At 40.2% G+C, this 21,657-nt stretch overlaps 1 protein-coding gene across 2 annotated transcripts; it reads left to right on the plus strand.

The window, feature by feature from the left end:
• The first annotated feature begins 362 nt into the window (after positions 1–362).
• Positions 363–21,175, plus strand: Pka-C1 (Protein kinase, cAMP-dependent, catalytic subunit 1). 2 transcript variants are annotated; one of them, XM_017170300.3, is made up of 3 exons: positions 363–512; positions 1,456–3,625; positions 18,295–21,175. In XM_017170300.3, exon 2 carries the CDS (start codon positions 2,162–2,164, stop codon positions 3,221–3,223), a length of 1,062 nt encoding a protein of 353 aa, XP_017025789.1. In that variant the 5' UTR covers positions 363–512; positions 1,456–2,161; the 3' UTR covers positions 3,224–3,625; positions 18,295–21,175. The 2 variants fall into 2 exon arrangements, with proteins under 2 accessions (XP_017025789.1, XP_070139502.1); XM_070283401.1 differs by having other exon boundaries at positions 381–399.
• Positions 21,176–21,657: the final 482 nt, after the last annotated feature.

A 21,657-nucleotide genomic window follows, 5' to 3' on the forward strand; every position in this document is an offset into this window, starting at 1 on the left:
CTTGCAAATCCACCTCGCTCTCATATCTAGCGAAAAGAAAATATCGATGTTGATAACTAATACGATGTATCACATCGATATTAGCAATATCGAAGCTACTTCCAGCACTAAATTCTCGAGTTAAAAAAATATCTGCTACCAGAAAGCCGTTCTCATTCTGGGGAATTCCATAGACAGAAAATTCTTTTAACAAGCCCCTGATAAATAATTGTTCTAAAATTCAGAGTGACCAAGGAACAAATATAAAAAAATCAAATAAAAATATCGCTATTTCGATATTTGGACAAATATCGATATATCGATATTTTGATATATTATCAACAACCCTACTTCCAGCTCTAAATTCTCGAGTTTAAAAAAAATTTCGAACGTGACGGGACGTGTTCGGCGGCTATGCGGGTATTTTTAATCTAAGCCATCAAATTCACAGCTACAGTGCACATAATTGATCGGAAAGTCGAATGCAATACTTCTAAACGCGGACTGGCATTGTAGTAAAAAATTGCAAAAAGGTAATTTCGCAAAGGAAAATGCGAAAGAAGCAAAAACAAAGTCAAACAAACTCAAAAGGAAATGAATGTGAAAAAAAATCGATTATCCAATCTGTGTGCGCGTGTGTGTGTGCGCGAGCCCGAGCGCTGTGTGTGTATGCGTGTGCGATTGTGTTTGTTTAAACCACGGGATTTTTATGCCCAAATCGAATAACGAAATTTAGCACAATGTGCAATAAAGGCCAATTTAACTAATTTAAAGTGTGCGAAATGTAGAAAAGTGCCTGCGAAGAGAGCGCAAAAGCGAGATTGCAAAAACTAAACCAGAAGCGCACACGCACACACACAGCAACAGTGTGACACTCGCGCACCTACACAAGCGTAAAGTGCAAAGGCAAAACGCTCAAAAATAAAACGAAAACACAAAAAAATAAACAAAAACAAAAGCAAAAGGCAACAAGACGGTGCCAAAAGTATTTAATAATTTAAATAGACAGAAATCTTTGTGGGACGTGAGAAAGAAGAAGAAGAAGCAACAAATATGCGTGTGCGGGTGTAACAGTGTGCGCGGCAGTGCGTGAGAGCGAGCGGGCTGGCACTACATCAGCTGTTTGACACTTGACACGATCGAAAGTCGCTTCCTCTCTTTCTGTCACCTCTCCGTGCTCTCTCTGGCTCTTCTTCACCCCTTTTAATTTCGAGTTTATCTGTGATTTCGTTTGGTTTATTTATTCAGTGATTACGAGCAGCAGCTTTCGGCGAAAAAGTGCCAACAAAGCGCTGGGAAGAACAAAACTGTATAAGAGTGAAAAATATAAATTCAATTAATTAGCACGCACGCACACACGCACGCAAGATATAAAGATAAATAGCGATTAACTGGACTCTTTATTTTTAGCCAAATTCCTTTTGCTAATTTGTGCCGTTCTCTCTCTTTCTTCCTCTCTTTCGTTTCTCTTTGCAGCTTCTCGAATCGCGAGCATATAAAAAACCTAAAAAAAGTGTTAAACCAAATGTTAGTCTAAGCCTAAAGTGTAAACTAGTTTTAACGAAAAATCCATACACAAAAAGAAACCGCAAACGTGTTAAGCTAAGCGAAACCAGAATTTAAACGCGTCGAAAAACCAAACGCTTCCAAAAAACCCCCAAACAAAAAATAAACTCCAACAAGATAACCAAGCGAGAAAGAGAGAGAGCTCCATCGTGTAGCTCTCCCTTGGGCCCAGAAGGACCGCCATTTCATCCGCTCCGGTAACCCGTAACTCGGCAAAATAGCTAAGTCCATTTTGCAGTTCCTCAAAAAGAAAAAGTCCCATCATAGTAGTTCCCAATCCGGCGAGGGCAAGCTACAGGCGCAGTCCAGTTGCGAGGAGGAGGGCGGAGCGGCAGCGGGAGGAGCCGGAGGAGGAGCCGCAGCGGACCAGGCTACTAGTAGCAGCAGCAGCAGCGGCCCGTCGCCAGCAGCCGCCGCCGCCAAGAGCACGCCCTCCGCCGCCACAAGCACCACGACCGGTTCCGGCTCGGGAGCGGCAGCGGAAGCGACAGGAGCACCAGGTGGTGCATCCGGAGGAGCAGGAGCATCTGCAGCAGGAGCTAGCGGTGAGGATCACGCTCAAGTGTCGGCCAGTGCCACATTCCGGCTATCATCGCTAACTGGAACCATCTCAAAGATGGGCAATAACGCCACCACGTCAAACAAGAAGGTAGACGCCGCTGAGACGGTGAAGGAGTTCCTCGAGCAGGCCAAGGAGGAGTTCGAGGACAAATGGCGCCGCAATCCGACCAATACCGCCGCCCTCGATGACTTCGAGCGGATCAAGACACTGGGCACCGGGTCGTTTGGCCGCGTAATGATCGTCCAGCACAAGCCCACGAAAGACTACTATGCCATGAAGATTCTCGATAAGCAGAAGGTGGTCAAGCTGAAGCAGGTGGAGCACACGCTGAACGAGAAGCGTATCCTGCAGGCCATCCAGTTCCCCTTCCTCGTCTCGCTGCGCTACCACTTTAAGGATAACTCCAACCTCTACATGGTGCTGGAGTACGTTCCCGGTGGCGAAATGTTCTCGCATCTGCGCAAGGTGGGACGCTTCTCGGAGCCGCATTCGCGCTTCTATGCGGCGCAGATTGTGCTGGCCTTCGAGTACCTGCACTACCTGGACCTCATCTACCGGGATCTGAAGCCGGAGAACCTGCTGATCGATTCGCAGGGCTACCTCAAGGTGACGGACTTCGGGTTCGCCAAGCGGGTCAAGGGCCGCACCTGGACGCTCTGCGGTACGCCCGAGTACCTGGCCCCCGAGATCATTCTCTCCAAGGGCTATAATAAGGCCGTCGACTGGTGGGCGCTGGGTGTGCTCGTCTATGAGATGGCCGCCGGCTATCCGCCGTTCTTTGCGGATCAGCCCATCCAGATCTACGAGAAGATCGTGTCCGGCAAGGTGCGGTTCCCGTCACACTTCGGTTCCGATCTGAAGGACCTGCTGCGCAATCTGCTGCAGGTGGACCTGACCAAGCGCTACGGCAATCTGAAGGCGGGCGTCAATGATATTAAGAACCAGAAGTGGTTCGCCTCCACCGACTGGATTGCGATCTTCCAAAAGAAAATCGAGGCGCCGTTCATTCCGCGGTGTAAGGGTCCCGGCGACACGAGCAATTTCGACGACTACGAGGAGGAGGCGCTGCGGATCTCCAGCACAGAGAAGTGCGCCAAGGAGTTTGCTGAATTCTAAGAGAACTCTCCGCCAGCCAGCCTCTCGTTCCCCGTCGTTCTGCAGGCGTCTGCATACAGGCAACTGCGCAACTGTAATTGTATCTGCTATTGCGTTTGTGTCCTGCAACTGCAACTGCTCCCGCTGGTGCCACCGCTCTGGCGTGGCATTGCGGACCTCGTCCTCATCGTCGTCGTCGTCATCATTGTCGTCGTCTTGTCTATATATATGTCTACTACTTACAACTACAACTGTAACAACAGCTCCACTCCAACCAAATCAACTCCTACAACTATTACATCTGCGTCTAGCTGGGCAAGTCAACTATGTCAACTCCTGCTCCAAACATCTACAAGTACATACACAAATTTTTGCAAACATTGGATTGCGCCACAATTACCACACACCACAATTTACATAAACGTAAGTATGCCAGAATAATTATTGGACTTTGCTTCAATTCGCAATTGATAAGCTGACTTTGATCTTATGGTTTTAGCTCAGGAATTATTTACTTTATCAGGGTACGTTAAATATGCCATAACTTACAACCAGTGAGGGATAACATAACAGAATATAGATTAACCATTTTCTCTATTATCTATGACTTGCTCAATGATATGATCATTAGGTTGCTCCATATGTTTCACATTATTACAATAAGCACATCGTTAACATACAAACTGGGTCCCTAATCTAAACTTACATCATATGTGGGGAACATGTTCGCTAACCAACCAGAGATATATACACGGTAAAGCCAACTTCCTTATTTATTATGCAATATATCAATCTGTAAATTCACACAGATGGCTATTACTCACCATATTGCCGGATGAGATATTAATTTATTGACTATATTTCGTACTTTCTTTGGAGAACGCTGGCAACGAAGGGTATTTAGGGCAAGGGTATACTACTCCCGTTTTGTTTTTGTTTTGACTTTAGCCGGAGATTGATGGACGACGCGGCGTTTGATTGATTGATTGCTGTGAGTGGAATGTTTTTGCCTGTGTTGCTGCAAGGGAGCGGGCGGAACGAGTGAGTGCCAGAGAGTTGATTATGAGACAAGAGGCATTTCTCTACTCTACTCCGTCGTCGTTGTTGTCCGTCAATTGTACGTTCTGGCGGCGACAGTCGCTCGTCGGACACGGAATTCTTTTAATTAGTTTCCCCACTGTGACTGGGCCTTCTTGGTATCCCCGGATGCTACCCCACACAGCTCCCTCCCTACGTGATATTTTCGCTAAAAAAAATAAAACTCGAGCATGACCACTCACTCGCTGCGGAGCGAGAGCCCCCAAGGGGGTAAAGTACCCGTAAACATCGAATCATTAATTGCCATAAGCGTCAGAATGCGGTCGTAAACGCAAACTGTAACACAAACTGGTCATAAGTTAGGGCGAAACTACGATTCTAATCTCTTCGACAGACAAACTAGACAATTGATAATGCCAATGCAAACAAATTACCGTTTTTCAAAAGGAATTTTTTGTACTTAAAGTAAATAAAATCAGAAGTTAAAACTGACAAAGCTCGTTGTATAACCATTCAGTGAAGGTGTTTATTTTGTATTTCAATTTCAAAGAACTGTCTATATTAAAGATAAGTCCTCTATACAGGCATTTTGTATATTTTCAAGAAACTTATTTACATTGAAACAGAATCCAGAGAAATTTATGCATTTTACACCTGAACTCAATGAAAATCTAACCACAGGGGTAGATAAATCCAGCAATGCCACAGAGAATGGCAGTGGAATTAATTTACATTATATCTAATGAATATCTATTTGGTTTTCTTTACCAAAAAAATTTTTGAATACAATTTAAAGAGAATTTAGAAGATAGAAGTAAATACTACTTAAACATAAGTTTGAGAGAATAATCCCAAATAAAACAATCTCGACGTTTTAATATACTTTTTTGCTTCTATTTTTTCTTTGGAATTCCAACCAACTCCCACAATTTTCACAGAAATGTATTCATTTACACTTGACCCATTTGAAAGGCTGAGAAAAAGAAGCAGCAGCAAATGGTGATGATGGGGGAGAGAAAGCCATGAATAATGTCAAAGCAAAACGTAGTTAAAGAAGTATATCTTTTATTTTATGAATCGTACTTCTTTTCCCCTTTTCTTGGCTCTGCTTATTGCGTGCCCGTTGGCCATTAATGAAATTGTGTTTCTTTCTTTATCAAAGGCAAAACGCTGCTGGTAATTAATAAATTATAATAAGTTTTATGTCCAAACATTGCCAGAGAGCAAAACAAAACAAAAGTCAGTAGAGCTCTGCGTGTGAATGCGGCATAAAGTTTAGAAATTGTGGAAATGTGAAAAACTAGAAACTAAAAAACTAAACAGAAAGCGCAATCAAGAGAGTTGTAAAGTCCTGGCAAAGGCTCCTACTGAGAAGAAGGAATGCTCCCGAAAAGTGCGGTAATCGCTGACCATGACCTTGCCTGACCTTTTGGCCTAGCCCGAAAAATTAGTTGTCTATGTGCTGGGCATATGTGTGGTTTATATATATTAATGTTTCGCCTCCGATTTCCATGCGACATGTGTCGTCTACAGTTTTATTGGCACCAATTATAATCATTTCGTTGTTGCCTGTGCTTGCTCGAGAAGTAAGGCCATCAATCATTTGTTTTGGGCCAAGTCAATTAGAGTCCGCCGGCCGTAGTCATGGGGACTAAGTATCGCGGCATTAGGTCCTATACCTATTTACATTAACTCAACGGATTTTCTGATTGTTTATCAATGCGAAAGGGGCGAAAAGGGGTTATCAGTGGAAGTGGGGTGATTGGGAGGCACGTCTTAGCACATTTCACTGATAAGCTAATTAAACTTTTGCTATGGCCTACGGCAATCACTTAAAGGTTTTTGCCTCCACAGTAATGATTGCTTAGGGTAACAAATAAACAGGCTTGTTTTAGAAATATTTTCTTAAAGGTTAAGATGAGATTTAAAGATGAATTAATAGAGTTATTTTCTATAATATGAAGATTAAACTCTTTTATCTTGGCTACTAATTAATTTATACCAACTTTTAAGTCCATGGGCATGTTTCTACTTTTCCCCATTTAAGCTTTGGCTCAATCAACACCTAACTAAAATCTCTTTTGAGAAAAGTCTCACTCAAGTGTTTCCAACTTGGCTATTCTGTTAGCCTGCTTCTTGGAGCTGATTGTGTGGCATTTGGCTGACTTTGATTGCAACGCGGCCAAAGTTCAGCTCACAGCTGGATACTGCGTCGGGCGCAAAACTTGTTCTCAGAAGTTGCAGCTCTCACATACCGTCTCAGATATATATGTATGTGTGTATTTATATCTAGGCACGCATTCGTCTTGCTCCAATAATCACCTAGACCAAGCCAAGTTTAGCTGTGGCTGAAAACGCCAAGAATGCAACTGCCAACGCGCTTGTGAATCTGAGGCGACGTTGTCTGGCCAATTTTGGGGGGCCTTAAGAGGTGGTACCGAGAGATGGTTTGGGCGGGAACATTGGATCGCAGACAGAGCCGGAGACATAGCGACTGACTAGGCCCGCCGTGACGACAGCCTTGTAACAGTGCCCTCAAATCGGGCTTGCTAGCACGCACGCGCTGCAGCTGCGGGCTGCCAACTAAATGGCGATAACAACAATAGCCAAGGGAGGGGGAGACAGAGCGAGAGATACCAAGACAATGGTCGGAAAAGAAAAGAAAACAATTAAGACACCGGCGGTGGCGAGGGAAAACCCGGAATAAATTTGCTAAAGTTTTTTGCAATTGCTGAAAGTTAAATATTGGTATTTGTTTCAAGCCCCAAAAAAAAACAGAAGTTTTATTTATTTCTCCCTAGATTACAATTTCAAGTTTTTAAAGTTAAACAAGTTAAATTTGTGCACATTATGCCAGTAATAAACGTGATATTTTCGGTTTTTAAGCATTTTTTCGGTATAAGCTTCAGATTGAGTCAACATGGCGTATGAGCAATATAGATACGAATGCGCACGGGTAAGAAAAGAGTGATAAAGAAGGCATAAGCAAAGCAAAGCAAACCGAAGCGAAGCTCGAATTGTATTTTCGTTTTCATACGCATCGAGAATAAATTAAACGATTTCTGCCTTTGCCTTTATTGTGTTTGTTGATTTTGTTAACTTTTTCGCTTCGTTTCATTTCGTTCAGTTTGGGGCATTCAGGCCCTCTCGCTTTCGCAGACGGGTTTCTGCCTCTGTCTCTGAAAATGTTAGGAGTGGCAGTCATCGAATGCAGGCTATAAAAAACATTTAAATTGAGACAGCACCGCAGCGAGGCAAACTGGGCAAAATCATTTAAATAACGCACACGTCGCCGTCGCCATCGCCATGTTGTGCTCGTTTTAATTTTTGTTTTCTTGTTTTATTTGTATTTTTTTTTGCTGCTTTGCGTTCACGTCTTTTTCTCCGTTTTATTTGTGCAATTATTTTCGTCGTTTTTGCTTTCAAAATTGTAGTCGCTGTTTATTTATTTTCGCTACTCTTTCCCCAGGTTCTACTAGAATGCGAGAGCACTTTTGTTTTCGCAGAAAACAGGGGGACAGGCCTTTGCGACCCCATAAAGTGTATGTTTTCGATCAGGATCAGCATGTGGATGATGCATAGACGTTTTTCCGCAATTTCCAATTGTTTGCCTTATATTTTTATGGGTCTCTTTGGCTGTTTATGAATAGGAATGTTTCTTTAATACTTTTCTGTATACCTCAGTAAATTATATATATTTAATCTTTTTTTTAAAGATTTTCTTTATAATTTAAAGTTCCTAATTCTTTTTTTCTTGAAATCATGAACAGCTTTAATCAGATCTTTCCACTTAATTAAAGCGCATCTAATGGTCGATCTGTATACATTTTTTTCTCGTACTTGTGCGGTGCGGTGTGTATCTGTGAGATAAACGCCGACTTTTCAGCCACCTCACTTCCCTCCCCCTTGCACCGCCTGGCATTCTATCTATCTCGCACAGTAACCAGCAATTTTCATTCAGAATTTATGGGCAAATAAAATAGAATTGAACATGGAAAACGCTGCACAATGAAAATTGAAATTTTCTGTTTTAGTTTTTCATTTTTATTCTCCATTCTCCATGCCGTTGTTTACCGTCCGTTATTTATGGACAGGTGTTATGTATGTGTATATATACTACGTAACATATATGCAGTTGTTGGAGAGGAATGACTTCATGCAACGCGACAGAGAATATAAAAACTGTGTGGCAAAAAAATCGGCAAAGTATGTGTATTTACATGTTTCACTTTTTTCTTTATTTGTCATCGAATTTCCTCGAATTAAAATTCATTGATTCACTTTAATCTAGGGATATGTCGATATGTGCTTTTCGACTACCAAACACTCTCCGCTGATAAGCTATTTTGCAATTGGAGGCAAAACATCGAGTGGTGTGCCTGCCTCCTTCAGGGCTTATCAATATGGGAATCATTAAAAAACCTATTGACGCCAGTTGTTGTCATCCAATAGTTTTTGCTGCTGCTGCTGTTGCCGTTGACAATGGGCTAGAAAACTAAAACAAAACTGTGGGGAATATAAAACTAAAGCCAAACAACAGCTGGCGACAGAAAGGAGATAAGAACGAAGACGAGATAGAGCAAACAAAGGGAGTTATTAGATTCATATTTATGCACAGCCGCAGGCCAACTTTTCTCACAAGTTTCCCATCAGTTGTGGTTGGTCTCCCCCTTTGTTTTTCCCCAGTTTTTTTTTTTTTAATTTGATTTGTTTGGGGTTCCGTAGAAATGGGTTAAGAATATGCACCCCATTCGACCACGATGACGACGAAGGTGACGGCTGTAGCCTTTAATAAGTAACCAGAACGGCGCTCCGTTTGTGTGCCATTTTCTGGGAGTTACATCATCCTCATCATCTCGATGCATTCATTTCCATGTGTCCTGATAACAAAGACAACAATGGCTGCAGTTTTATTGCCGCCCCCTAACTCAGCTCTCCCTGAGCCCTACCCCTTTTTTATTAACACACAATTATAGGTTATAGTCGTGCGTCTAATTGAATTTGATAAAAACCGGGCAGAGAGGAATACAATTAGAGTGGAGAATGGTTGGGGGACACGTACATACGTATATGTAGTAAGGGAATTAGGGGCTACTGTCTCTTTCCCGCAAATTCAATACAATTGACATGTAATCAATAATAATTGTTGTTGTTGCCTGTCGGCCTGACATTGAAAGAGGGCGCCTCTCGACGGGGGCGTGTAGTGGTGGCCAGGTGCTAGGAAAAGGCAAATAAATGAATATATGTATATATTTTTTTCCTACCTTTCCTCACGCAAGTCGTAATTATTGATTAATTATTTTGTGTGTGGGTTTTGCCTTTTTTCTTAAACACCAAGCTTAGTAGTAGCAGGGTGTGGGCGGCAAGGAAAGGTCTGCACTTGAACCTTTTTTGCTGCTTGCTTCTTGTTGCCTTTCTTTTTTTTCCTTTTTTGCATTAATTGAATCATCAATCTCTCGGGTGACAAAAACACTTTACCCCGCTAGCTAGCTGGCTGCCTTCATTTATTAAGGTTTCTTTCTTTGAGTTTTTACGCTGTTTTGAATTTTGTCCCCTTGCCCCTTTTCTATGGCTCAATTTAATTGGGTTATTACGCATGGAAATGCTTTCCAAGAAGGCTATAGCTGACGATAGTGACGTCAGTTGCGTACAATTAGGACTAGTTAAAGTTCTTTTGCGCACTAGTCCAGGCCGGCGGCATTCTTCTCTCTAATCACCAGCGTCGATTCTAAAGTGTCCTTGACCTATTGTCACGGTGTTGATATTTATTGAATGTCCCCCACGACCCGCAACAACTCCCTATAATAGCACAACTACATGCTGCGTTAGTCGCAGCAGTTAACGTCCGAAGGCCGTTAAGTGATAATTTAGCTAATTCCATGCACTTACCTTGGACACTGGCACACCATGACGTATACGTAACGCGTTTGCATATATTACGCATACGCAGTGCTGTCGCCGCGCCAGCAGTTGCGATTAAAGGCGCTTTACGCGGTGAGTACTCGCTCAGCTGTTGATATTGCCATATAGCTATTGCTATTGCCGTCGAATGCTGCCAACAGCAGATAAATGTAATTACAGTCTTATCATAATTACGAGCGAAATGAGAGCAGAGCAAAGAGATAATAATGCGGGTGTAACAAAAGGGATGCGCAGGGAAATGAAAATGATGACGATGGATGACGATGCCATGGCTCAGCTGTGTGCTCATCGCTCACATCGCACTCCAAACACACAGACACACACAGCCGTAGCAGCTTCCCACTGAATTTTCCGCCTCACTTCCCCTGTCCATGTCCATACCCAAGCCTCCTCGCTTCAATGTTGCCGTCCGTAGTTGTTTCAAATTTTAATTTTATTTTATTGCAGCGCACAAATTGTGCGCCATGTCGCCGGCGGCGCTGTTGCGTGTAAGCTTCTCATCCCCATCCCTTATCCTGTCCCGGTTGTCCTTCTCCGTTGCTCCCTCCATTATCCTCAGTGGCTTCCTTAGCTTGCAAGTGTGTGTGTGTGGGTATTTGTGAGTGGCATACGAGGGCCGTTTAAAATATAAAGTCAGGCCCACATTAATATCTCTTAATAACTCGGTTTTTTTATTCAATAATTTATTTGGTAATAAAATTCTTATATAAAGTAAAATTTAATTTGATATTAAACTACAAGCTAAGTTTTGAAGGTATTACATCGACTTATTTCTATTATCTGTCGTTTAAATTTGATCTAATTAAGTCTAGCCTTAAAATAATATTTTCCCTTAGCTGCACTTTTTTAAACAAAAGATTATGTAAAATAATAAATTGTTACGCATTTTTATGTATATTTTTAAGTTTTGTTAAGCCCCTTTATTATTAGATATTAATTTTTGACTACGAGTTTATTATATTTAAGCCTAGAAATGCTCAATCCTCCAACGCTTTGTAGGTGTGTTGGTGTGTAATGTTAATTGCCATCATGCGCGCAAGACAAGTTGAGTCTCTTTATGTCCACCTCTCAACCCGGGAATCCCCCTAGCCCTCGTCTCCGTCTCCGCCTGCGTTTTCCCTGCGGGCACCAGTTGACCCAGCCCCGGCAATCCATCCTGCTCGTGCTCCGGTCTGGTGTGCCCTGCCCTGGCCTCTGCCCTGCCCCTGGTCTTTAATTACTTTCGTAGTTAATTTTGTTACAGCAAAAAAAAAAAAAAAAAAGCGCGACAGTGAGAGCGAGCAACACCAAAAACAATGACACTGTCAGTGCAAAAATTGAAATTTGCTTTTAATTTGCGCTTCTGTATTGTTGGCGGCCCATCAGTACCCGAAAAGCCTTCTCAGTGTTTTCCAAACCCCTCGCTCTCCCGGTTTGTCGTCATGTTTCCGTTTCCTGTTCATTTCATTTTCAGTTTTATGCTGCCTTGGCTTGACATTTTCCTTTTTAGTTCGGTGAAAATGTGAAATTCAGACGAGATAAATACATAAATATATATTCGAGAAATGTTGCTTTAATTGATTTGTCTTGAGGGCCAAAAGCAAGCATCGATTTTCCCTTCAACTTGCTTTTTTTCTGCCACTTTTCCTGCGCTATCACGACGGCGTCTGCTTTCGCTTGGCATGAAAATTGATTTGATTTCAAAGCCAAAAAGTTTATTGACATTAGATACGGCGTGCCTCTCTATCCATTTATTTCTTTTATTCCTCGATTGGCCCAAAACTTTTCCACACTTTGATTTACGAGCAGCAGCAGCAGCGGCCAAGTATAAGTATCGATGGGAGGGCGCCTCGATAATTGGCATGCCGATCCCCACTCGCATTCGCATTCGCATTCGCATTCCGATTCTGTGTTCTTTTCATTTGTATTATTTTTTCCTTTTTCCCCTTGTTTCCTTTGCATTTGTCTTGCATTTGTTTTGTTATTAAACAAAGTTGAGGGTTCAAAGCGGGTGTCTGTCTGTGAGAATAAGCAGACCAGAGAATTGGGAGCAACAAAAGCGCCGAATGTGAATTGCAAATTGCAGATCTCCACTTTTCGCGTTTTTTGAACCCTGGGCCAGAGCAGCATTTCTTTGATTGACCAGAGAGACGAAGTCCGCAAAGGAAACCCATCCATCCATTGACGAGGGCATTGGAGTGTGAAGAGGCGGCAGCAGCAGTGGGGGGTTCAAGGGGTGAAAGCAGTTGAAAGCATTTCAAAGGAATAGAGGAGGAATTTATATTGACAGTTACACTTTTTCCAATCACAGTGTGAAGTAGGCGTCTAATTAAGATGCTCAAGCCTTGTGAAATTCTAAGGCTTGAAATAAATTTGCAGCTTTTCTGATCTGAACTTTGATATAAAAGGAATTGAAAATTACAGAAGACTTTTTTCGACGAAAAAGGAGGAATGTACTTAAGTGTAAGTTAAAGAAACAGGATGCAACTCCTCTGCTTTCTTAGAATCCAATGAATCACCAGAATCCTCATTCATTACTACTTTTTCCTTTAAAACATAGCCTTTCTGATAATTAAGAGTTCTCCTAAAAATGATGACCTGAGTTAACAGCTATTTCCTAAACCCCCTTGATGATGAATCCTTTGAATCTCCACTAAAATCCCCTTTCATTAGCCCGATTCCCCGTTGCCTTATCTAAACTGAGAGATATGGAATGCCAGGGCTCACAAGCTGTCTCACAAATATGTGATACTTTGAGGCAGGAGTTAAGCAGTTGACAACGTCGGAGACGACGACGACGTGTTTGGAAGGCACTGAAGATTGCTGACATAGTTTTCCGACCCGTTCTCGTTGCCCCCACCTCGTGTGCTCAGTGTGTTTAGTGCTTTGTGCATTTTAGAAAAGGCCAAGTGACTGCGACCTGGGGACTAAATGGAGAGAGAAAAAGAAACAGCAACAGAAACCGAATCTAAAACTGGGACTGGGACAACGAGAACGACACATTCCCAGGCCACCCACTGACAGCCACGTACCCTTGCCGCATTCACAACCAAATCCACCTGAAAGCTGTCCAACCTTTGAATATTTGATGGCCTCAAAACACAGACTGCAAAAATGCGTAATTACCGACAAGGGAAACTCGACAACTGACTCCTTGCTTCAACTAAATGGGAGGGAATGCGGGTGGGTGTGGTACTAGGACTGAGACTGGGACTGGGTTTGGATATGTGTATCTGGATGGTTGGATAGCCCAGTGGCTGGGTTTGGTGGTCGAACCGAGCCGAGTGAAAGAGCAAACTATAAATAAAGTGAAAAATCGTGAGTGGTTTGTATTTGCATGTGGGTGGCTTACGATATTTATAATGCTGATATGACACAGCCGCATTAATTAGAGACTTCATTAAAGATTTGACAGCGCTATAGCGTTTTACACAAGTGCGAGCAAGACGACTATATGGCGCTCTAATGCATTAGAATAATGCATTAGCTACTTCATTGGAGCGATAATCGATAGATCTACATATTATATACTAGATACTCGATAACAAAATACGGGTTTAATGAAGAAAATTGTAATTGAAAAATGTATTAGCCAGCTCATTGACAGTATGGTCTCACAATGAGATATTTATTTTTATATACAGCTGTGTTCACGGAAATAGCAGTGCCCCACGACCTGCACGTTTAAGATTGGAAAATACTATTACAAACACTATTTTCATAAAATTTTTTTTCATAAAGGCTTAGTGTATTTAATTATTAACAATACCACAATCATTTAATTTAGGTAACATAAACCTTATAGAAGATATAGCTAATAACAACAAAAAAGGTCTATATTATGCCGATCATTGAAATAGCAGTGAAAAACTAAAATTCTTCATAAATTTTAAAATATCGTATAAGAATCCTATTTCTTCTTAAATTCTAATTGACTATGATCTAATATTTTGTTAAATAGCCTTTAGAAGCTATCATAGCCTCATACCTGGGTGGCAAGGAGTCCACCAAGTCTTAGCAACGCTTGAGGGGAATATGGCCTCATTCCTCCTGCACAAATTGCCAAAACTGTGGCCTAGAAGTCGGAAACTTCTTTAATACGTAGCCCTTGATGTCCCCCATAAGTTTTCGATCGGATTTATATCCGGGGACTGTGCAGGCAATGGCATTGCATCCACTTTTTCATTAAGAACCCACTCCTTGGCCACCTTGATGGTATGATTAGGGTCACTGTACTGCTAAAACGTCCAAATTAATGGCATATTTTCCTCAGTATACGGCTGCAAGACAGTTTTTAATATTTAGACATAAACATAATGGTTTTTGATCCCACCGATCATATATACGGGACCTACAACGTTGTATGAAAAGTATACCCAAACCATGATTTTTAGGCCACCATGTTTACTGTCTTCAGCGTATGGTTTGGAGGATACTATCTATTTGGAGGTCGACGGACATATTGTCTTGTCCTATTCCACCAAATAAAACCAGTTTGGAGTCATTTGTCCAAAGGATATTACGCCATTTGAATAGTGGCAGTTCAAGTGGCTATTGGCGAACTCGGATCTGGCCTTGGTATGCCTGTAACCAAGCAGTGACATTTTCCATGGACTTCGCGAATCTAAAATTTATTCAATAAGTCCCCGGCGAATGGTCCCATGACTGATTCCCATGCCAATTCCCGCTCATATATCCCTAGAGGATGCAAAAGGACGAGCTTTGCTGAAGCGAAGTACGCGTCGAGCCTGTACAACTGTGGTTTTGCGAATCGTACCTCGGTTTTTTTGGGTTCGGTTCATATTTTATGATTTATAAACTATTCTAAAATAACAATTTGAAAGATTTGGAGTCTCTTTACATGTTTTGCCCTTCTTTATAGGCTAAGTAATCTGATACCTTTCTCTCATGGAGCAGTGAGGTTCTGCGCCCACGAAAATATTTTTTTTGCGTTGTAAAGGTGTATTATAGTATAAACTATAATAACGACCGTAATTAAACTCATTTTTTACAAAATTAAAAGAAATTTCGGCACTTTTTGCGAAAGAAAATTAAATACTGCTATTTCAGTGATCGGCCAAAACGAGCTGCATATGTGAAAAAATATCAATAAAACATAAAAATAGAGCAAATCTAACGGAACTTTTTCTCGATTCTTATCTTTATGTTCCATTTTACAAAAACAATGTGCAATAGATCAGCTTGCAAAAAGGAATATGTACAAAAAAACGTTTTGAAGTTGTTCCTCTGTCGCACTGCTATTTCAGTGAACACAGCTGTAATTTCGCTGGTTTTTTTAACTGAAAAAATATTAGAAAATTAGAAAAAATAATATGTTTTGCGGTGGCAAGGTTCCTGCGCTGTAAATTTAATTTAAATTTTTTTTTGGTAATAATTAAATAAATTTTAAGCATCATAGGTTAAAAACATAAATTTAAAGGATTCTGCATTTATTTATGCAAGAATACTTCGACGAGGAATTCAGAAATTCATAGTAATACGCCGCGAATGGCGGCCGTTTTTTTGTTTACCTTTTACGGACGATGTGACCGTAGTCGTATTACCAAAATAATCCAAGCAAAATTCAAGCCAAATTACACAAAATTACACATATAGTGGTCTCTTTTAAGGTTCTAATGAAGTAGCTAATTAATGAAAACTGCATTAGTGTATCATATGGGCATAAGCTACGAAAAAATGTAAATAAATTATGCAACCCAAGAAAGATACTCGATAATCTCAGCCGAGAGGAGGGGAAACTGCACAAAGGCTTTTAGTTTTCTGTTAGGGAATGTTTTTCCGCCTTCAAGTGTTTCAATGCAAGCGAGAAAAGCGACAATGGCAACATCAACAACAGCTGGTCGAACAATCAAAATACTTTTTGCTCAGCTCATTTTCATAATATTTCCCTCGATATATGTACGTACATAAACCCGTTGATATATGTTCATTTATAGATTGTATATGCACATTTATATATCTAAAGATATTTTCGGCTGGTCCACTCTCGCTGTCTCGATTTTTGGCTGATTTATTGAAATGTTTTTCGTCTGTTTTATTTTTTGTGACTGTGTTGAATCAAGACAAAAATGATATTTTCTTAAATAATTTAATTTATTTTTTTATATGATTTAAGTATCCGTTTTTTTCTGCTCGGTATATAGATGAAAATATGCTGAGGCATATATTCTTTTTGATTGTTCTTTTGTGCCAACATTTTTGTCATTGCGTGTAGGTCAAATATGTTGCTAAGATTTCACCTGCCCATTTCCATTTCCACAGCTCCTTGTACTTTTCCGAAGGGGTTCTTTGGCAAAGTTTTGAAGCTCTCCGAGAAACTTGTTACAACGAACTTGAAATGTTTTATGCAACAAAGAGATTGTATGAATATTTCAGCCGTTCATCTTTTGCTTTAGAGCTTGGATATCAATATTAAATACGTACACTTTTACTGCATTAAGGTATTTTTTTTAGAGACCTTCAAGGCCGTCGATAGCTTGGATGATGGGTGAAAGTTTACTGCCTGTCTTCCATTAGTTTGGTTACTTGAGTCACGTAATGCCTTCTCCTCCTCCAACTCCTCCTGTCTCGTCGATGGCCGTAATTTTTGGGCTTCGCCATCGGCTCTGGCTTTATGTAATTCGAGACAATGGCGGACAAAAGATCTCTTGTAAATTCAATGCCAAACTCCAACGCCAACAACTCGCACACGTTTGCAGGCCGATACCCGAGTAGCTAAGTATCTGAGTATCTGAGTGCCGCTGCCTGTAAGTCTGAGTATGTCTGGATATTGCACCTCTCCGATTTCGGATACGCGAACGTGTATCTGTATCTGTGTATCTATACCTTGGCTACCTTTGCGTGGGTGCAGCGATTCAGTGACGCTTTTTGTTTCAGCGATAAAGCCAGCTCTGCCTTAAAATACGACAAACTTTTTTTGTTGTTGCTTTTTTTTATATTTTATCTTGTTATTCTTTTTTTTTTATTGTATTCTCTGATGTATTTTGTTGGTTTCATACATGCATACATGTAAGAGATTTAATATAGCACGCTGCTGTGGCCCGCTGACGTCATAAGCCCCAGTGTCAGAGATGCCTACGCCCCTGAACCACCCCTCGAAAAAGAGGGGTTGGGTGAAGCGAGCAGCCAAGCATGTGCCGGCACTGATAAGGCAAAAATCTATAAAACTTTTAACATGCCAATATTGCTCCGGGGACATGGGAAAATTTCTCCTCGCGGGAGTTTTTCCGCCAGCAAAAAGGCGTCATCAAAAAGGGGAGTTGGGAGGGTTTTCCAGGAATGTCCATAAGGTTGTAAGCTGGTCGGTTGAATTGGTCATAGAACATTTATCGTTCAGCTGCCTTAATTGCAATATCCGCTCGCAATTGGTTCGCTGAAAGTGAGTGGTTAGAGCTTTATAGGTTCTTGTGATACTGAATTCTTTTTTTTTATTATTACGTTATTATTTGGATATAGAAATTGCTGAAAGTTTAGCAGGGAAATATGTACAATTTGAATATAAAAAGAGAATCCTATTAGCCACTCTATGTGTTGTTTTAAAAGCCAATCAAATGACTGGCTTTTAATTATTTTGACAGCAGCTGTTGCTTAAAAATTCCATTTTCCAAGTGCCTTTTTCCCCACGCTTTTTGTTTTAGTAATTTTGAGATAGAAAAAACCTATATCCTAAACTAATTCGCCCATGCTTCCACTCTACATAGTTCTTGTGTTAATTAAATTTTGAACGCACACATTGGTAACCTCTTTTTTGGCTAAAAGAAACGACCTTGACCCAGCTGAATGCCCAAAGTCAAAACGAGAAATAGCCACAGGCCAAATTAAACATATTAATAGAATCGATACCAAGCTATAGCTTAAATATTAGTTACTTTAATGCGCGGCATGAGCTATCGTCTATGCTTGAGCTTGATTTTAGATTTGATATGCTATGATATGATTAAAAAACCCGAGTAGGAAGTGCGGTGCTGCCCCTCAGTCAAGGTTGATTGGTGCCGGACCGGATCGTCTCGGAAGAAGTCAAAGTCGATCGAGGCGAGAGCTCAATAAATTGCGAATTATGCAAATGCTTGCATGCTTGATTGGGTCTGCAGACGACTAACTAACTTTATATATTTTCTTGGCTCTTTTTTTAGCATTTCCCCCTCCGTCTTCAAAGTAGAAGAGAGCTCGAAAACTCGGCCCCGGAACAGTCATTTCGAACTGGAAGGACATGTGAAAACCTCTTCAGAAACCCAGGAGGATAACGTAACAGAAACATAACTACAACAAATATTCATTCATAACCATATAGCATATATAACCGCGAGACTACAGATATTTAGTTGTAACGTAGCTTAGTCTTAACTGAAAGAGAAAACAAGAGAAAACCGAAGCAAACGGAAGCGAAGAGCGTAAAAGGAAATCCATCTAAGAGCCAGAAAATTTCATTACATTTCAATCGGTCGATCTGTCGGTCACTCACTAAACACTGCAGTGTAAACGCTTTAAAAATTTTTAAATTAAATACAAAAAAGGTTAAATTTAACACAAAAATTATGGTGCACACAGTGCGCTTGACAAAAAAACAAACAAGGAAGCAGGCAGCTAAATCTTACGATTAAGCACAAGGTGTAAAGTGTGTGTGCGCGGGAGAAGAGCTGATGAAACGAGTTTGAACCTTCAGTGTGTAAGAGAAAAATATAAAAAAAAAGAAGCCAAAACTCGCCCCAAATGAGGACACTTGTCGGCCGGTACGTCCTCCGCCTTCCTCCTGCTAAGCGAGCTTGCGTTCCAAGTAGCCCCCGACGACGATGATTTGGCGTCTCTACCGTAGACATGTCTCTAGATATTTATATAAATATATATATAGATACATATATGCGTATATAAATGTTGTACAATCAGCGACGACGTGCAACAATAAACCGCCCGCCCCCCAGAACTAGAATCAGAGTCAGAATCAGAGTCAGAACCTGAAACAGAACCAGAACCAGAGTCAGAGGACATTATGCTCATGGACCATTTCCACAGTGTCACCTACAAGTAAGGCACCAACTACACTCATGAATAGTTATCCATCCACAACACTCACACACACTCTACTCCACACACCAAACACTCAGAAGAAATATATAAAGCAAAAAAGAAAATTTAAATGTTTACATTTAAGCCACATAAAACAAAACAAAAAAGAAAATAACTTAAAAACCAAAAAAGTAAAAAAAAAAATCAACTGAAATTTGTGTGTATAAAAACGTATAAAACCTAGCATTAATGAACACGAGATGAAGCAAGTAGTAGAAGACGAAGGATGTCGACGGAGTCAAGTCTATATATACACAAGATTGAAGCATTATACTTACGAGAGCAGAACAAAAGAGAATATCACGTGCTAGAGAGCCGACTAAGTATAATTATTTGGAAATGAACAAGAAGGAGGAGTAGGAAGTGGAAATGAAGCTAAAAGGCAATGGCAAGGCAACTGTGTAGCAGTTACGTTTATATATATTCAAGTAAATATCGATCGGAGTATATTTATACATATTGTTTCGTTATGTGCGGAGAGGAGTTAAGATCGTTTTATTAGGAGGAAATTTCGAGATCCTTTTTTTTTTAACTTTATCTACCACTGGCGCGACACTTCTCCGTATTCCTTTCTTTTCCCTGTTATTATTTATTTTTAAAAGTCAAGACTTTTAAATTATGTTGTTGTTGTGAGAGGAGAGGAGATATACAAAACGAGAGCGAGAGCAACTCGGGATCGTAACAAATAAAATTAATTTATATACATACTTTTTATGTTTGATATATATGATCATTTGTTCTACTAGTTGCGAGACAAAAGTCATAAATAGGCATTAATTAAGCATCTAAATTTAATGGTAAATAAAAGTAAACAAACAAAGAACAACAAATAAAAACGGAAATCAATCGAGTAAGCAGACGATGATGTTTGTAGCCACGAATGTTCACATCACACCACATCTAAGAATTGTGTCTCTGTCTCCATCCCCCCCTTTATATGAAGCATACACACATGTTTATGTGTTTCCAACTAGTTTTCGGTGTGCCGATGATCCCTTTGTGTCCTTTTTCAGTCACCCAAAGAAACACCATGGACACGGACACAGACACAAGAAACACGCAGGCAAAGCGCAGAAACACACACATAAGCATATACTGAAAATAATCTACGGTAGTCTGAGCATAAAATTTAATGTGGATATATACCTAAATATATATATATTCGAAACATATGTGCAGTAGAGGAAGGAGGAGCAGGAGTTCGGGAGAAAGTCAATCTTTAAGTTTGTGCAATTTTGTTTTAGTTTTTTTTCTCGCTTGTGTTAGCCCTTAACTTTTAGCGGTAGCTGTTAGCACTACTCTTTAAAGATGCAGAGATACAGTATCTGAGAAGCCCAACCTGAGCTTTACTATCTGACTAACGATTTGTATGCTTTACGTTTATGTATTAAATAATTAATTCAACTTGTGCACTAATTTATAATACCCTTTAATCTTGATTTTTTTATGTGAGCTTTCTCCTCAGTCCAAAGTTTTTTCGTTAAGGAAGAGAAATCCTTTCGTTGTTGTTTCATGTGTGTGCGTGCAAGATTCGAGGTACATATTGATAAAATATATATTAATATATATATATATAAAATATTTAATATATGTGAGATGAAGAACCGGAACGCAAGAGGATGAGAAAGCAAAATTCAAGTTATTTAATTTAGTTTATACATTTAAGTTTATATAGCAAGCGCATATATATACAAATATATATATATACACACATATATATATATTTAAAACCAACAAATAAGATGGAAAATCTTAAAAAAAAAAAACAAACAAACAACCAAACAAACACAACAAACAAGCATACAATAAAAAACAAATTTGCGAAAAAAAAATAAAAAGAATTATAAGTAAAAGATGATATAAAGAGGAGAGGAAACAAGAAAACACAAAGGAAAAGAAACAAACAAACAAAAAAAACCAATAAAATGAATTTGAAATCCTTAAAAAATATATACACAAACTGTGGGCGTTCTTATTGAAGTCGGATTGATGAAGATTCCACCCAGATTTACTTAGGGGAAGATATTCAGCAGGAGGAGGAGACCATCTGGTTACCTCCATTTTCTGATACATATGAGTGTGTCAGTCATTGGATTTCTAAGATGAAAAGCATCTGCTTTGGAGATTCTTTATTATTTTCTCCATTTCAAGTGCGCCGGCAGTGTTGTCAATCCTATCAAAGCACTCGATTCCAGATGCTGTTTGCCCATAAAGAGGATTGGATGTAAAGTAAGTATATTAGTTTATTTTCTTTGAAAAGCTTTGAGCCATGAGGTCTAGGTTGCCTGGTTTAATTCTTATTATTATTACTTATTCTTCTTCAGAGACAAACAGCTGGTTCTTTAGTGAACATGTCTATTCTTTAGTTTGCAGCCAAGAAACTTCATCGGTTATAATTTTGAAGACTGATCCAGCTCAAAGCGATTTGTAGT

The sequence above is a fragment of the Drosophila kikkawai genome, chromosome 2L (assembly GCF_030179895.1).
Source record: "Drosophila kikkawai strain 14028-0561.14 chromosome 2L, DkikHiC1v2, whole genome shotgun sequence".
Taxonomy (NCBI): Eukaryota; Metazoa; Arthropoda; class Insecta; order Diptera; family Drosophilidae; genus Drosophila; species Drosophila kikkawai.

What these genes read in the sequence shown, in the direction of transcription:
- Pka-C1 (XM_017170300.3), top strand. Translation starts at nt 2,162, where the DNA reads ATGGGCAATAACGCCACCACGTCAAACAAGAAGGTAGACGCCGCTGAG.